The sequence below is a fragment of the Trichechus manatus genome, unplaced genomic scaffold (genome assembly GCF_000243295.1).
Source record: "Trichechus manatus latirostris isolate Lorelei unplaced genomic scaffold, TriManLat1.0 scaffold00209, whole genome shotgun sequence".
NCBI lineage: Eukaryota > Metazoa > Chordata > Mammalia > Sirenia > Trichechidae > Trichechus > Trichechus manatus.
In genome coordinates, this window is record NW_004444145.1 from 4,101,150 (window position 1) to 4,117,157 (window position 16,008).

At 49.1% G+C, this 16,008-nt stretch overlaps 1 protein-coding gene across 1 annotated transcript; it reads right to left on the bottom strand.

Annotated features, from left to right (window-relative positions):
• Window positions 1–5,558: 5,558 nt before the first annotated feature.
• Window positions 5,559–13,094, bottom strand: LOC101350763 (keratin, type II cytoskeletal 74). The gene is given in 10 exon segments (XM_004391238.3): window positions 5,559–5,764; window positions 6,225–6,259; window positions 6,740–6,779; window positions 6,782–6,959; window positions 8,571–8,696; window positions 10,024–10,188; window positions 10,736–10,831; window positions 11,271–11,331; window positions 11,768–11,982; window positions 12,624–13,094. Coding segments are annotated over 10 exon segments (1,593 nt in total).
• Between the last annotated feature and the right edge of the window lie 2,914 nt (window positions 13,095–16,008).

Sequence of the window (16,008 nt, forward strand, 5' to 3'; positions counted from 1 at the left end):
GTTTCTCAAAACGCTAAACATAAAATTAACCTATGATGCTGCAATTCCCATTTAAGTATGTACCCAAAAATATTTGAAATAAGGGACTCAGATAGATTCTTGTACACCCGATGTTCATTGCAGCATTATTCACAATAGACAAAAGGTGGAAATAGCTCTAGTGTCCATCAACAGATGAATGGGTATACAATATATGGTATACACATTCAATGGAATATTATTCAGCTGTAAAGAGAAATAAAGTTCTGATACATGCTATGATAATGGATGAACCTTGAAAGCAGTATACTAAATGAAATAAATCAAATGCAAAAGGACAAATACAATATGATCACACCTATATGAAATATCTAGAATAGGCAAATGCATAGAGATAGAAAATAGATTAGTGGTTACCAGGAACTGGGGGATGGTGCTTAATGGGGACAGAGGTTCTGTTTGGAGTTAGGAAAAAGTTCTGGAAATAATTGTGATGATAATTGCAAAAAGAGAAATATTCTGCGTATCTTCTCTAGACATGAGCCTGTGACCATATGAGCACATGTCTAAGCATGTGTGCATGTGCTTCTGATGACAGTTCACCTGATAATGGGCCTCACCTTGGATTAGCTGTCACTTTCAGACGTCCATGTCACCAATCTTCTTCATTAAACCAAAAAAACAAACCCGCTGCCGTCAAGTCGATTCCAACTCATCGCGACGCTACAGGACAGAGTAGACCTGCCCCACAGAGTTTCCAAGGAGTGCCTGGTGGATTCGAACTGCCGACCTTTTGCTTAGCAGCCATGGCTCTTAACCACTACGCCCCCAAGGTTTCCTCTTTTTCATTAGTGGCACACAAATGAGAGCTGACTGTCCTATTTACATATATTTTCAATATATTCTTTTTCAATAATAGCCATGAGAGAAAATGCTGTGGTTCCTAACTAGTGGCCAATCATTCATTCAACATTCTTATGACCATGAATGCAGGAATAGTTCTCATTAGTTGGGCCTGAAGGAACTTCCCCTCCCAGGGTCAGGAGGATGGACAAAGTGACTTCTCAAGGTCAACAGCGCATCTATTTAAATGAGACTTGCTCAACCAATGAACACAGATGATCAGTTAAAGCCTCTTGTACCCTGAATTAGGAACCTAGGGGGAATGTTTTTAAAGATCAGAAAAACAGGTCAGTGGCAGAGAAAGAGGAGATGAGGGTCCAGGAGGTAGTGCACAGACATTGTGATTGCCATCTTCTTTTGCATTCAGTGATTCATAAGTTTACTGAGCAACCTCTCTGTATCAGGCACTCGCCACATGCTGGGGACAGAGGAAGCTACAGGCCTGCCCTCAAGGACTTCTCAGTCCAGATGGTAGATCTGCCATTGCTGAGATTTGTATCTTTTGTTCAATCCCAGGTGGAGAGAAGGTTCTAGCAGCAATTGAGTTTTGTGCCCACTTTAGCTGGTTGGGCAAAGTAAAAAGCAGGTTGAGGAACTTCAGTGAGAGGGACATTCAAAACTCCGATCCAAGTCACTGTGCAGAGGCCACAGCCCGTGTGTGTGGAGGGAATGTTGCAGTTTTCTGGCTTCAACTACTTCAATTCAACAAACGTTTTTCAAGGACAATGGCAGAAAACCAACGGCTATGAATTGCTCTCCATGACCAGTCTGGAACACAGGAAGTTAGTTAAATAAGCACTTACTTAGCTGAGATACCTATGGTTACCCTGGGCAGCACAGAAATGTCCAGAGGGAGAGTCAACTCTTGGCCATCAGAAGGCTATCTCCTCTGAGGCCCAAGTGCCCTAAGCTTGCTCTCGGCCAGTCGAATGGAAGATAAGTTATCATCATCCCCCTGCTGGCCCCAGAAGTCTCTCTATCTTTATACCGGGTTGCTACTCCCCCTATGTTGGGAAAGGCTAGGGGCAAAGTCCAGGAACATGGTTTCTCTGGCCTCTTCTCTGCTACCCCAAACAACTTTTAAACACATTTGTGCTGAATAGAAAGATCATAGAGACATTATCTTCTGAGTGTTTCTGTTAGGTGAACCTCCCTTAAGTGTCTATCAGTTGCTAAGCCCAGAGAGGAATAAGGCTATTCTTGCCCTTGGGGAGCCCCAGTCTGGTGGTGATAGAACCAGGCTGACTGAAGGACCGTGTCAATTACATGCAGAAGTACCATGGTGGAGGTGGGCACTGGGTGCTGCGGGAACCCAGAAGACAGGCACTCCACTGAGCCTGGGGGCTCAGGAAGGCTTTTGGGAGAGTGGGTACCTGAACGGAATCTTCAAGGAGGTCATGAACGGTGTGAATGACAAGCCATGTGGAGGGACCATGCAAGCATAAGTATCACCAGCCAGATGACTCAGGCCCTAAACAGAGCTTCACCGAAGGCCTACACAGAGCATCTGAGCCAGACACTTTCCCTTCCCTGACTGTGTGATGCTCCCTCCCTCCCTGGGCTCCTCTCCAAAGCCCTCCACAGTGAGATGGGTCTTCCTGCCACTCGCTCATCCTTTCTTTACCATTCCCTGAAGTCTGACCTATGAAAATGAAGTAACAGTCACCTCTAGTTCTGTCTTCATTACTTCCCCTCTTGGACTTCAAAGGAGTCTCCAAACTGAATTATAAAGCAAGAGCACAGTCACCCCTGTGCATTTCTCAGGATCTTAATTAAGTCCCAGATGACAAAGAATCTCTCCATATCTCAAGCAGGTATGTTGCAGCCAGGGTGGGATGACGGCAGGGTGGACACTTGGCTGCCCTTTCTGCCCTCCTCAATGCCCCAGCAGAGGCTACCTTACCTCCTCCTCCTCAGTAGCACATCTGCTTGGCCTCTGGGGCCCTTCACCCAGCATTCAGCACTCAGGCCTCATAGCCCAGCAGCGTCAGGGCTGGTGCCTCCAGAAGTCAGAGGCACACCTGCCTGGTGGCCTTGGAGGGGGTGATTTCACGAATAGCTCGTGTATTCCTCACCTCTTCACCGCAACTCCTCTTCCTGGGTCATTGGGAATTTGCTTGTCTTTTGGGATTCTTAATCTGGGACCCATGTCCCAGGCAGTCCATTGATGGGCTCCGGGGGTCTGTGAGCCTCTGAACATGCACACATACTCTGTACACTGTTCAAGGGAAAGCATCCACAGCCTTCATCAAATCTCAGAGTGGCCCATGATCCCCCAGGTTAAGAACCACTGGTTCTGGTCTGAGTGGCAGGGTGGGAACAGAACCCCTGTAACTCCCAGGGCATTATTCCCAGGACCCACAGTGATGACGGCAGTGACCTCAAAGGGAAGCTTTGAGGCAGAAAGCCCAACAGTCTGCAATTCCAGATTCCTGGTTTATTGCATCCTGACACACATAGAAGAGGACATCCTTAATACCTGTATGGCAACCAAAAAAACCCACTGCTGTCAAGTTGATTCTAACTCATAGGAAAAGGAGAACTGCCATAGGGTTTCCAAGGCAGTAAATCTTTACAGAAGTAGACTCCCACATTTTTCTCCTGCTGAGCAGCTGGTGGGTTCAAACCGCCAACCTTTTGGTTAACAGCAAGTGGTTTAACCACTGCACCACCAGGGCTCCTCCTGCATGGAGTGGTGAGGTAAATGGAGGAAATTGTTTGGGGTCTGAGGACCTGCCCTCTGAGGACCCGCCCTCGGAGGACCCGCCCTCCAAGGACCCGCCCTCCGAGGACCCCCCCAGTTGCCCTGAGGGCTGTAGGGGCGCATATACCCCACACACCTGTAACACAATACTGACTGAAAAGCTGACTTGTTGCTGTCGTTGTTGGGTGCCTTGGAGTCGATTCCGACTCCTAGCGACCCGATGTAACAGAGTAGACATGCCCCATGGGGTTTTCATGGGGTAGTCTTTATGGTAGCAGATTGTCAGATCTTTCTCCTGGGGAGCCACTGGATGACTTCCAACTGCCAGCCTTTCAGTTAGCAGCCCAGCCAAGCACTTAGCTATTGTGCCACCAGGGATCCCATCCAGCCCCACTACTCATTCTAGAAAATCTGACACCTCCCACCTCCTCACCAAAATAAACACACAAAACCTGACTGCAAACCTACTATAATGATGTCATTTCAAATTTCTTTCTAGGAATCTATGTGTCCTTCTTTCTGGTTATTTGGTAAAACTTTCCTCCTCCTCCAGGAAGTCCTCCTTGTTTAGCCTGTCCATTCCGGTCACTTCTCAGCATTGCTGCACTAGGCTTCCCTTCCCTGAAATGCAAGGCTTGGAGTGTGTGCCATCTCTCCATCAGCCTGAGATCACCTGCAGAGCAGCCCCCAGCGCCTCCTTCCTCTGGGTGGGCCTCCAGTATCCCAATAAGGCTTGTGCAGATGTGCAGGCACGACAGGGCACATCATCATTAGAGAGTAAGCGATTCGGAGAGACTGAGAGGAGTGCATCTCTGACATTACTCAAGGGCAGTTTATTGAAAATACAGCAGAAATTCAGGGTCCTTAACTCAAACAAAGGAGGGACAAGGTGTTGCCATTCTTAGGAATATTTACATCAAAAGTCACGACTTCAGAGCTGGGCAGTACCACCCAGAGATAAAAGATGCAGCTCCACTCACTGAGCTTAGCTCATGACAACAGGAACTGAGAGGCAGAAGCTACACAGCGGCAGAAAGAGGATCACAGAGGATCATTCACAGACCCACAGGCCTGTAGATGACAAAATGGCAAAATAACCATGCTGGCATCATCAAAAATACCCATCACTTTGACATCTCTTTGTTAGAGAGGCAGCGACAGGCCATGGAAAGAGCATGCCTCCTGAATCTGGCATTTGAGGGGGGCGGCGACTGGACAGTTACACAGCCTCTCAGATGAGCAGGCTTCTCGTCTGTCTAAGGCTGCTGATCACATCTTCCTTGGAGGGCTGGGCATGGATTTGAGGCAATGCATGTAGGGTGCCTGGCACATAGTAGGTTGATAAATGGTAGTAGCTATGACTGATAATAAAGGAGATGGGTGGGTGGCACAAAGGGGCAGAAAACTGCCAATTCGTGTTCACTTGGCTTTGTGAATCTGGGTGTAGCTGGTAGACCAAGAATGTACACATCTTCTCCTAAATCATTAATAGAGTCTTTCTATAAAGACCTGTCTGGGAGGCAGGAAAAGACTGCATAACTTCTCTTGGTTGTATATTCACCCCTCCATGCTGGAGGGGAAAGTAAAACCTCTCAGACAACTGAGAACCTCAACCTAAGCACAGAACAAAACATTTCCCCTTCCTTGGGCTTTCTCTCTCCTCCTTTCTAGGGGTGATCACAGCTTCCTTTGGGCCAAGAAGGTAATAATGGTTTGGGCCTCCAAAGTCTCCTGCCAGCTAAAGGCAGCAAGGAAACCAGAAGTCAGAAAGTCCAGAAAGGACCTATGAAACAGGGAGGTGATGACGTCAATCCGAGCTGGAAAGTAAGACAGGCCACGATGTGGACAGTCGAGTGTGCTAGAGACAGTCCTGAACTCAGGGTTATGCGGGTTTGGGTGTGGCAGACATCTTTGAGCGGTGGCAAGGTTATCTCTTCTTCCAGATGCTGAGAGACAAGTGGGGCTGGCGGACCTATCGGATGCTTTTCCAGGCTGGAGTGCCGACTGGGGTGCCCTTGCCTTGGGAGTCCTTGGGGTCTCCCACTCGGGCCCCTTTGGCTTTGGTGTCCCCACCTCGGGCTCTGTCGGTGCCGCCAACCACACTGCTGGCCCCGAGGTCGGCACTCACGGAGCTGGGGTAATAGACTTAGCTGCTTCCGCTGCTGCTGCTGATGACAGCTGAGGAGGAAGGGAAGGGCCGGGAAGGTGGGGGGTGTCAATCTCCACATACACCATCCCATTTCATCCTCACAACAGCCCTCACTAGTCAATGAGCAAACAAATAGGAATTAAGACCCTGTTTTGTGCCAGACCTTGTGTGAGGTGAGGGCCATATGGGACTGATACGGTCTCTGCCTTCCAGGAGATTCTAGGACTGTTTGGCCCCAAAGTCCATATTCTCAACCCTTTCTCTAAGTGGCAATGCTCCAGGGAGAGGCGGGGAGGAAACAGACACTGTTTCCACAGGACTAAAAGGAAATAGGTTTCTTTTGAAGCCAGAGGAGCCTTCACAGGAAGTAATACAAAGTTCTGTATGGGATGAGATAGTGAGGGGAGCTGGGACTCCTTGTCTCAGGGTCCCCAGATTTCCTGCCCAGCCAGAAACCTTAGTTAGCGCGCGTCTCTCCACAATACTCACAGACGCTCACGGGGGATGGGTTCTCACCAGACATCCTGTAAGACAAGGTTAAGGAGAACAAGACCTCAGGGAAGTGTCTAGAGTCACATTCAGCTAAGCCTTACTGGATGCCTACTTTTATATGTATAACCATTTTGATTCATCCTTGCAATAACCCCAGGAGATGGAGATTATAATTCCCATTTTAATACTGAGACTCAAAGACATTAAATGATTTACCAGGGCCACACAACTAATATGTGGCAAGGCCAGTTGTTAAACCCACGTCAGACTGACCCCAGTGGTTCTTTCCACTGCACCACACAGCCAACTGGGGCTACATGGTTCATCTCTGACATCCCCTTGCACGAAGCTGCCACAGAGTTCAACTGTCATACCATCACCTCGCTGGCTCATATTGTCACCAGCGCTGTTGTCGCTCACTCCCAGCTCCCAAATGGCCCCTTAGCCAGGTGAGGAGCCACCTATAGCCCCTTCTCCCTTGCCAGCTTGGTGGTCCCCTCCGTCCCTCTCACCTGCACGCCTCGCCCTCCAACAGCTTGCAGTAAGTGGCGATTCCATGTCCAGGGCCAACTTCAGGCTCATGAGCTCCTGGTACTTGTGCAGCATCCAGACCAGCTCCTCCTTGGCTTGGTGCAGGGCTGCCTCCAGCTCGTCCAGTTTGGCCCGGGCGTCCTTCAGGGCATTGTCCCCCTGCTGCTCAGCGTCAGCAATGGCCGTCTCCAGGTTAGAGCACTGAAGGGCAATAAACAGGGATACCATCAGAGCACAAGATCTTATAGGCTGGTAGCATAGGCCCTCATTTTACAGATGAAGAAACTGAGGGCCAAGGTGACAGCAAGTAACAGCTGCAGAGTTGGCACCAGAACCTGGTCTCCTCTATTTTCAACTGCAGACAGATATTTAAAGGAATTATGAAAAGATGTGGGAGCAGTTGCATTTCAGGAGGGCAGGAAGAAGCTGCAATGTTTGCAAAGGGGACATGGAGGACCTGGGGTTGGAGGCCTCTGATGGCTACAGGTTCAGAGTATACCAGGTCTAGGAGAATCACTCCTGAGATGGCAATTGTAGGAGTGAGACCCCCAGCCAGGAGCCCTCTAAGGATCAGATAGCAAGGGCCCCCGTGTGATGGACTGGACTCTTGCCTACAGGATGTCTCCCCATCAGGAGCCCTTCCTACCTGTTATCACCAGGAGTGAGAGAGTGTCTGGACTCTTCCCCCACTCTTCAGGGAGAGTCTGTCTAACTGTCCTTCATATCTGGCCTGAGTGGGGAAGGGGGACTCGCTTTAGGGAAGGAGGTTAAACCAGTTGTCCTTGAGCCAGTTCCAATTCATGGAGAACCCATGTGTGTCAGAGTAGAATTGTGCTTCACGTGTGTCATTGAATAGGGTGTTCGAATAGGGGTTAAAGGCTAGAAATGACAGCCACAACCGCAGAAGCTGTACTCTAATGAACATCTAGGGGTGCTGTGATGCCAAGTACTAACAGAGGAGGAAGAAAGGTCCTCGGGGAGTCTGAAAACTGGTGATATGGAGTTGGAAAGCTGTCCCCGTGTTCCCCACACTGCCAGATGTGGAGGGTTGTAGGAGCAAGAGAAAAGAGAGGGTTCTGACCTCTCAGTCTGGCAACTCAACCACTAGCACGATTGACCTGGTTCTTTGAGGCAATCACAGGAAGGACCCCCCTCTCTCTTAAAACCACCTGCCTGCTAGCACTATGGGGAGACTTACTGCTTTCAGGTAAGACAGGATCACCCATGTCAAATAGAAATGTACCATGACATGGGGAGGTGGGCTACGAGAACTTCATCTGCTGTTGTTCCCACTCAGTGCCTGGGACCATCCCCCATCTCTGAGGCAGGAACCTAACATGGTAACGGAGGGGCCCCGATGCACGCCCCACGTGGCCCACGTGTGTTCCATGTCTGGTAGAGGAGGAAGCATGGAGCCTGACTTCAGAGTGGCACACCCCATGAGGACAGGGGACAGGCTTGGACACAGAACAAGTCTGAGAGAGGGAAAAAGAAAGAGGAAACCTGGCTTCTGATCCTGGCTGTATTAATAACCAGCTGGAGAACTCTGGGAAAGTCAGTTTCCCTCTGCAGCCCTGGTTTCCTTACCTTTACAATGTGGGAATTAGATGAAGTAAGTTCGAAGCGCCTCCCAGTTCTGAGTAGGCACCCCTTCTCATCTCAGGGGAACCAAGGCCGATGGGAAGACAGGGACTGTGGCTGGCCGAGGGGCTCCTGAGACCAGGATGGGGAGATCGCACTTTAACCCCAAGTTTGTCTCTAGTTTTTCTATCACAAGGATGAACTTGAACTCTGGGTGGTGTTGCTGCCAACCTGCTTCTGCAGATTTCCAGTCTCACACCAGATCCTCTGGGTGAGCCGGTTCAGCTCTGACATCTCATTCTTGATGTGTTTGAGGTCGTCACTGTGCCAGCTGGCTGCCAGCTGCAGCTCCTGGATCTGGTTTCCCAGAGATAGAAGGTGGTGATGAGAAGAACCGTCCCTGCCAGGGTAGGGGAAGGTTGGCATAAGGCCACATCCAGAGCCTTTCAGGGTCCTGTCCAAACACTTCCACGACTGCAGCAAACCAGGGTAGGTGGCTCTGGAGCAAGAGGTGATGGAGCCGGGACCTGAGTATCCTTCCAGCTGTTTGGTGGTGGTCCTGACCAAGAAATCCACCCTCTTCTCTAAGCGGACTCTGTCTGCTAGGCCTAGCCTCCTTTCTGATTGCCTTGTCTGCAGTTTTTCCTGGGCTGGAGAAAGGAAAGATACAGTTCACTTGGTCAACATCTATTAAACACTCTCTAAATGCAAGAAGAGCCCTGACCTTCCCCTTCATTTAATTCACTCATTTGTTCACTGAAGACATTTAGAGAGGCACTTTTTAAAGGTTAGGTTCTGTTCCAGGGTCTGGGGATACAGCAGAGAATAGGATAGGCAAGGTCCCTGGGCTCAGGAAACTTATATTCCCCTGGAGCCCTTTCTCACTAACAGGGGCAGAGGGGCAGAGGAGCCAAAGGTCACATCTACCCTTGGGGGTGGTGGGTTACAGGTAAGATTGCTGGAATTGTTGGATCAGGACCTTTGGTTTGAATCGTTCCCTCTCATCTTGCCTAGTCCTCCAGGGAAGAGGGAATGACATGGCATGGACAGGGAAGAAGGAATAAGAGGAGGCCAGAGTCAGGATGAACCACACCTATGATCTTTGCTGTTGCTGGGATTTAATAAACTTGAAAAGGAGCCATACAGCAAGGACAGGTGGAAGCCCTAGTTATTGTCCAGGTAAAGGATGACAGCCCTGAAGGGTTTCACCCCAAAGCATCACTTCCATTACTCAGAACATTCCTGGAATTCTGCTGCTTCTTCTCCAAAGTCTTACCATGCTCATCAGAAAAGAGCTCACAGCTTTCTCTTCTCTCACTCCCTACTCCACCCCATTTTCCCCAAACAAGGTACTCTGCAGCTATTCTCCTCCATATTTGTCATGCTCCTTCCACCCCATATCTCATAAGCCCCAGTTCCTGTAAAAGCATTTGCTTTATAATGGGAACCCCTCACTTCTTTCCTCCATCAGAGGGTTGCCTGTCACTCTCTGTTGGATACATCCATCCAGACAAGTTCTGTGATTTTTCCTTGACAACAGTCTCTGCCAAAAATTCTTTTTGGGTAGAATATGGTTAAACCATTAGGTATGATATGGTTAACAACCCATCTTTTATTCAGCATGCCTACAAAGGTATCTCTCTCATTCTCTAGGGGAGTGGTGGGGGGCAACACCGGTGCTCACCTTGCTCTGGTACAGGGCCTCAGACTCAGCCTTGCTCTTCAGGGCGATCTCCTCATACTGGGCGTGGACTTCAGCGATGATGGTGTCCAGGTCCAGGTCCCGATTGTTGTCCATGGACAGGATGACGGAGGTCTCACTGGCTGGTGTCTGCATCGGGGCGATCTCCTGAGTTGAGAGATGAGGATAGAGTTAGGTCTCCCCTGGCTTCCCTCCTCTTCCCTGTTCATCTTCTGGGCCTGTGGTCTCTGGCAGAAGTCACTCAGACCTATGGGGCTGAAGTGGAGGGAAGGAGGGCCTGCTGGAGAGCTCTCTGAGCAAACACAGAGAGAATGGTCATAGCAGCAGGAAGCACCAAATACAAGCCATCAGCAGAAGGAGGCATGTAAGTCAGGTGCAAGAATGTATGTCCTACAATTTCACAGAATCCAGCAACCTGTGGTTTAATAGGACCTCATGGGGTCATTTTTGTTCATTTTCCTGCCCATGGACAAGGCCACTATTTTGGCCAAGATGGGATTTTTCTCCTCGGTATATGGCCTCTGAAGGTCAAGCTCTCTCACTTCCATGGCCTCCAATTGCAGGATATTGCATCTTCCCATCAAAACAGTTTTCGTTCCATTTATCCTATATCTCTCCTATTAGCATCTTCCTTCTGCCAGAGACCTCAGCAGGAAAGGGGCGAGGGGAAGGGGCGGGATAGGAGTGTCCTCACCGCATCGTACAGACCTTTAAGGAACTTGATGTCTTTCTCCAGAGAGTCCACTTTGGCCTGAAGCTCCACCTTGGCCTCTTAGGCTGCATCTGCGTTCTGCCGAGGGGTTACCCACACCATCAGTCAATACAACCCTCATCCCATCAGCTGCCCTGCCCTGCCCCCAAAGCCACCTGCTTATCCTATTTTTGCCCACAAAGGGAAGCATCTCAATGAATAAAATTACTCAATATCAATCTTTTTCTCAGACTCACTGAGCCTTTGGGAAAACACCTGGAGAAAAAAAGCCCAGAGAGGTAGAGTGAGTTTCCCCAAATCACACAGGAGATTCAAGCAGGACCAGTTTCCTGACCACCAGACCAGACTTCTCTTTATCTCTGTCTGTTTCCTGGGTGTTTGTCCTTCTTTTCCAATTTGCTGGAGGCCAGCACTATGACTCTACCCTTATTTGGGCATGAGCTGAAGTCCTGAGCAGAGTTGTTTGAGATGGAGAGTGCAAGAGAGACCGGAGTCCGCAGGCCTTTCTCTCCCTTACCTTCTTGAGTACCACAAACTCATTCTCAGCTGCCGTGTGCTTGTTAATCTCCACCTCATATCTGTGGGCAGAGAGAAGGTAGAGACGCCTCAGTCCCCTCAGCCAGGCCCAAGTTACCTCCTCTTCCCATTGGCCAGACGAGTGGCGAGTGCTGAGGATGCAGAATCACTAGGAAGCTTTCCAAGGGTGAGCATTGCAGAGGCGGCTTGTGGAATATGATATCCCTGGTTTGTCTCCATTGCATTCCACTCACCCAGGTGCCCCAAACTGGCTAACTGAACCATTCCATGGGTCATTAGCATAGGAATCCCTTCCTATCAATCATGTAGGAAGTTCTCATCAAACAGGCGGACCCTTCTCCAGAAACCAGAGAAGGGAGTAAGAAGCCCCTGACCCTGGCACTTGCTCCCTCCCCTCCTAAAGAATGGCACAGAGATCAGGTGACCCCAGGAGCCTCTGGGAACATGACCCATCACCCTTTGGTGGGACCTGCTCACCTCTTCTTGTAGTCCTCCACCACGTCCCGCATGTTCCTCAGCTTCGAGTCCAGCCTCACCCTGTCTCCAGACAGCGTCTCCAGCTGCTTCTGCAGGTTGCCCATGTAGCCCTCAAAGATGGGTTCCAGGTTCTTCTTGCAGTTATTCAGGTCCAGTTGCTGCAGCAGCTCCCACTTGGTCTCCAGAACCTGGTTCTGCTATTCCAAGAACCGCACCTGGAACCCAAAACAACAGACACCTGGAACCACAATAAACGGTATTATGTCCCAGGGACGTATGTCATTGACTCTCAGGGTTAAACTGATTTTTGTAAAGTTATTTTGCTCAAGTCTTGACTCCACCTATAACATGCCATGAAAACTAAGCCCTTTACAAGTGCTCATTCCATAGCCTTCTAGAAGACCAATCACTGAAAACTCACTGAAGAGGGAGATTTCACAACTGCCTTCTGTTGCCTAACCCAGGGCTCAGGAGATGGTCTTATGTCTCAGCTAAGCTTTCCTTCCTGTACCATGATCCCTTCCCTCTGAATAGTGCTGTTCTCATTAGGCCTTCAGTTTTTTAAAGAGCTGGAATCCATCCAGCTGTCCTCCACAAACACACTATTTCTTTCTCAAGATAGGGCTACCCTTTACCCAATCAATTTCCCACACTGCTCTGTCAAATCCCCAAAGAAAGCATCACATTCGTTTATTCCTTTCTTCTATCTAGTTTCCAAATCTGGTCTTCCCTTATGATCAGGAAGTCTTTCCTGAGGTCTAGCTGCAAACTCTCCATGCTCAATTCCCAGTCTATTCCCAGGCAGCAGGGAACTTGCTCATATCTTCCTGGACTGCCTTCTCCTCCTGAGACCCACCTTGTCGATGAAGGAGGCAAACCTGTCGTTCAGCGCCTTGCTCTGCTCCCGCTCCTGGGTGCGTACTTTCTGGATCTCAGGGTCCAGCTCCATGTTGAGGAGGGCCAAGAGGCTCTTGTTGACAGTGACTTGGTGTATGCCCCCAGGTAGGCACATAGGTGGGCACACAAGTCCCTGGGCCACACTGCCAAAGATGCTGCCAGCAAAGCCACTGGCTCGGCCCCCTCCATGCCCAGAGCTATGCCCAAAGCCATAGCCTCCAGTTCGAACACCACCATCTACCACATTGAAGGAAATACACCGATTCCCTCCCAGACTGTAGAGGCTCCGACTGCCAAAGCCAGCTCCAGCCCCTTCGCCAGCTGCCTGATAAGAAGTCACACTGCCCACGACCTTCCTCGGCACCACTGCTGAGCACCCACTGAAGTTTCCCTTGTCACCACCAGACTTGATGTTCAGTTGTTGACTCATGGTGGGACAGATGGAGTAGACAGAGCTAGAGGAAGCCAGCCAACAATGGAGCAAAGAACAGACTACGGGGCACCCTGGGCTGCCTCCTTTTATCCTCGTCCAGCCCTGGACACCAGAAAGGGCGTCTCTTCACTATCTCATGTCTTCCTGCTGAAGGGCCGGGGGCCGTGGGCAACTTGTGGAACAGAGATCTCTAAGCCCTTTGCAGCAACAAAGCCTTTCTGATACGGGGCTGAATATGCTGCCCTTGCAAGCTGGAGTGGTCTAATTTGGAGCTTATCTGTGCTCCCTAATTAGAGACCTGGAGAGTGATCCCCTCCAGAGATCACCTAGCTTTATTTTTCCAGTGCTGCCTCCTTCTTGTTTATCATTAGGGAGCAGGAAAATGCCTGACTTTATATGGAGAGGGCTCACCAAGATGCCCAGGTTTCCTCCCAGGAGACCATCTCCCTACTATCTAGTCATTAAGGAGCCAGAGTGTTCATGCCAGAGAAGAGAAGACTTGGAGTGGGAAGCAGATGATGAGGGTCTTCCAAGATATGGATCCAGGAAAAAAGTTCCAGGGAGTCACTCTAAGGATCACAGCTGCTGAGCAATGGAATAGACCCCAGGGAGGTAGTGGAAATGACCACACAGAGGCTACTTGACCACCCAGCAGGGATATTGTCTGGAATGTCTGTATGGGGAAGGGCCTGTGTTGTGTTGACCTTCAAACTGACTTTTCAACAGTGAGAACCTTTTCAGGCATCTGGCATTTCCTCCAGTGGAGCGTTCTTTCCTGGGTCAGGTTATCTGGCCTATCTTAGGGGGTCAGGCCACGGAACAGTCTTGGGAGCTGGGACAATAGTTCTTCTCTCCCTGTAGAAAACATCTCCCTCCACATTCCCTGGGGAAATACCTCAAAGCCAAGGTGGCCTGGGAACAGGAAACCCTGAGTTTCACTTCTGGGTTCAGGGTGGGCTGTTCTGCTGATTTCCTGAAACTACCTAGTTTTGGAACAAGAAGTATCGGTGGGATGGAATGTTAAGAAATTATTTCAAAAATAGCTATCAGTACCGTATTTTCGTAAGCACCTCTATGCCAATTTTTTTTTACATGCTGCTGTAAAAAAAAAAAAAAAATTAGCATAGCGAGCTTATGAAAATATCTTGTCGGGGGAGGACGCAGTTGGCAAACAAACTTAGAAGAAGCGAGCTATTTGCTTAAAAATACAGTGGCTACCCTAAAACAGGACTGTGGCCACTTTCTGTAACTAAACTGGGGAGCCTTGACCCATTTGAGTCAGCCAGAGAGCGGTAGAAAACAGCTCCCGCTGCTGGGGAGAGGAAAGAGAAAGAAGGCGAGCTGGAACTGGGTGATGGAGTGTAGGTCAAGAACAGAGGATCTCAGAGGATCTTTCCCTTTCTCAGAGTGTTTTCCTTTAAGCCCCTGAGGCAGTGGTAGAATCTCCTCCTCCAAGGACCCTGTCTGTCAGCCTTCCTGTCAGGGCCTAGCCTTAAGGCATGGATGGCACAGTTAAAGTGGTTTCCTGTGGTTTTCCGAGCTAGACTGCAAAGGCAGCAGCAGGTAGGAAGTAAACTAGGTTGCTATCCCTGCCAGGTTTCCCTTCTTTCTGTGCTGTTGTGTGAATGTCAAGAAACTGTGTAAGTCCCTCAGCCTGGGGTGACTAACACAGGGCTCCAGCCCCCCAGGGCCAAAACTCCAGGAAAACATTAGAGCGTTATGAATAAACTATCAGAGGTGTGCCAAATGATGAGCTAATTTTGACTGAGGTTTTTAGGGGCCTCTGGAAGGCCGTGCTTATATCCCTCAAAGCTAGCTAAGCATAGGCACTTAGAGGTAGTGATGTTTGAAGTATTATTTGTAGGAGTAGTAGCAAAGATGGTGGCAAGATGTCAAGTGTAGTAATAGGGATAAAACCAGTTTCCCTCAAGTGAATTCCAACTCTAGTAGCTAAAAGAGTTACCATTTGTTATCTACTTCACATGTGCTAGGCATTGTGCCAAGGACTACATGTTTTTGTTGTTAGGTGCCATCCAGTTGGTTCCGACTCATAGCAACTCCATGTACAACAGAACGAAACACTGCCTGGTCCTGTGCTACCCTCACAATCATTGCTATGCTTGAGCCCCACTGTTGTAGCCACTGTGTCAATCCATTTCGTTAAGGGTCTTCCTCTTTTTCGCTGACCCTCTACTTTACCAAGCATGATGTCCTTCTCCACGGACTGGTCCCTCCTGATTACATGTCCAAAATACTTGAGACGAAGTCCCACCATCCTCGCTTCTAAGAAACATTCTGGCTGTACTTCTTCCAAGATAGATTTATTCATTCTTTTGGCAGTCCATGGTATATTCAACATTCTTTGCCAACACCATAATTCAAAGGCATCAATTCTTCAGTCGTCCTTATTTGTTGTCCAGTTTTCGCATGTATGTTAGGTCACTGAAAACACCATGGCTTGGTTCAGGCACACCTTAGTCCTTAAAGTGACATCTTTGCTTTTTAACACGTCAAAGAAGTTTTTTGCAGCAGATTTGCCCAAAGCAATGTGTCTTTTGATTCCTTGACTGCTGCTTCCATGGGTGTTGCCCATGGATCCAAGCAAAATGATATCCTCGACAACCTCAACCCTCTCTCCGCTCATCTTGATGCTGCCCACTGGTCCAGTTGTGAGGATTTTTGATTTCTTCATGTTGAAATGTAATCCATATTGAAGGTTGCAGTCTTTGATTTTCATCAGTAAGTATTTCAAGTCCTCTTCACTTTCAGCAAGCAAGGTTGCATCATCTGTATATTGCAGGTTGTTAATGAGTCTTCCTCCAATCCTGATGCCCTATTCTTCTTCATACAGTCCAGCTTCTCAGATTGTTTGCTCAACATACAGATTGAATAGGTATGGTGAAAGGATACA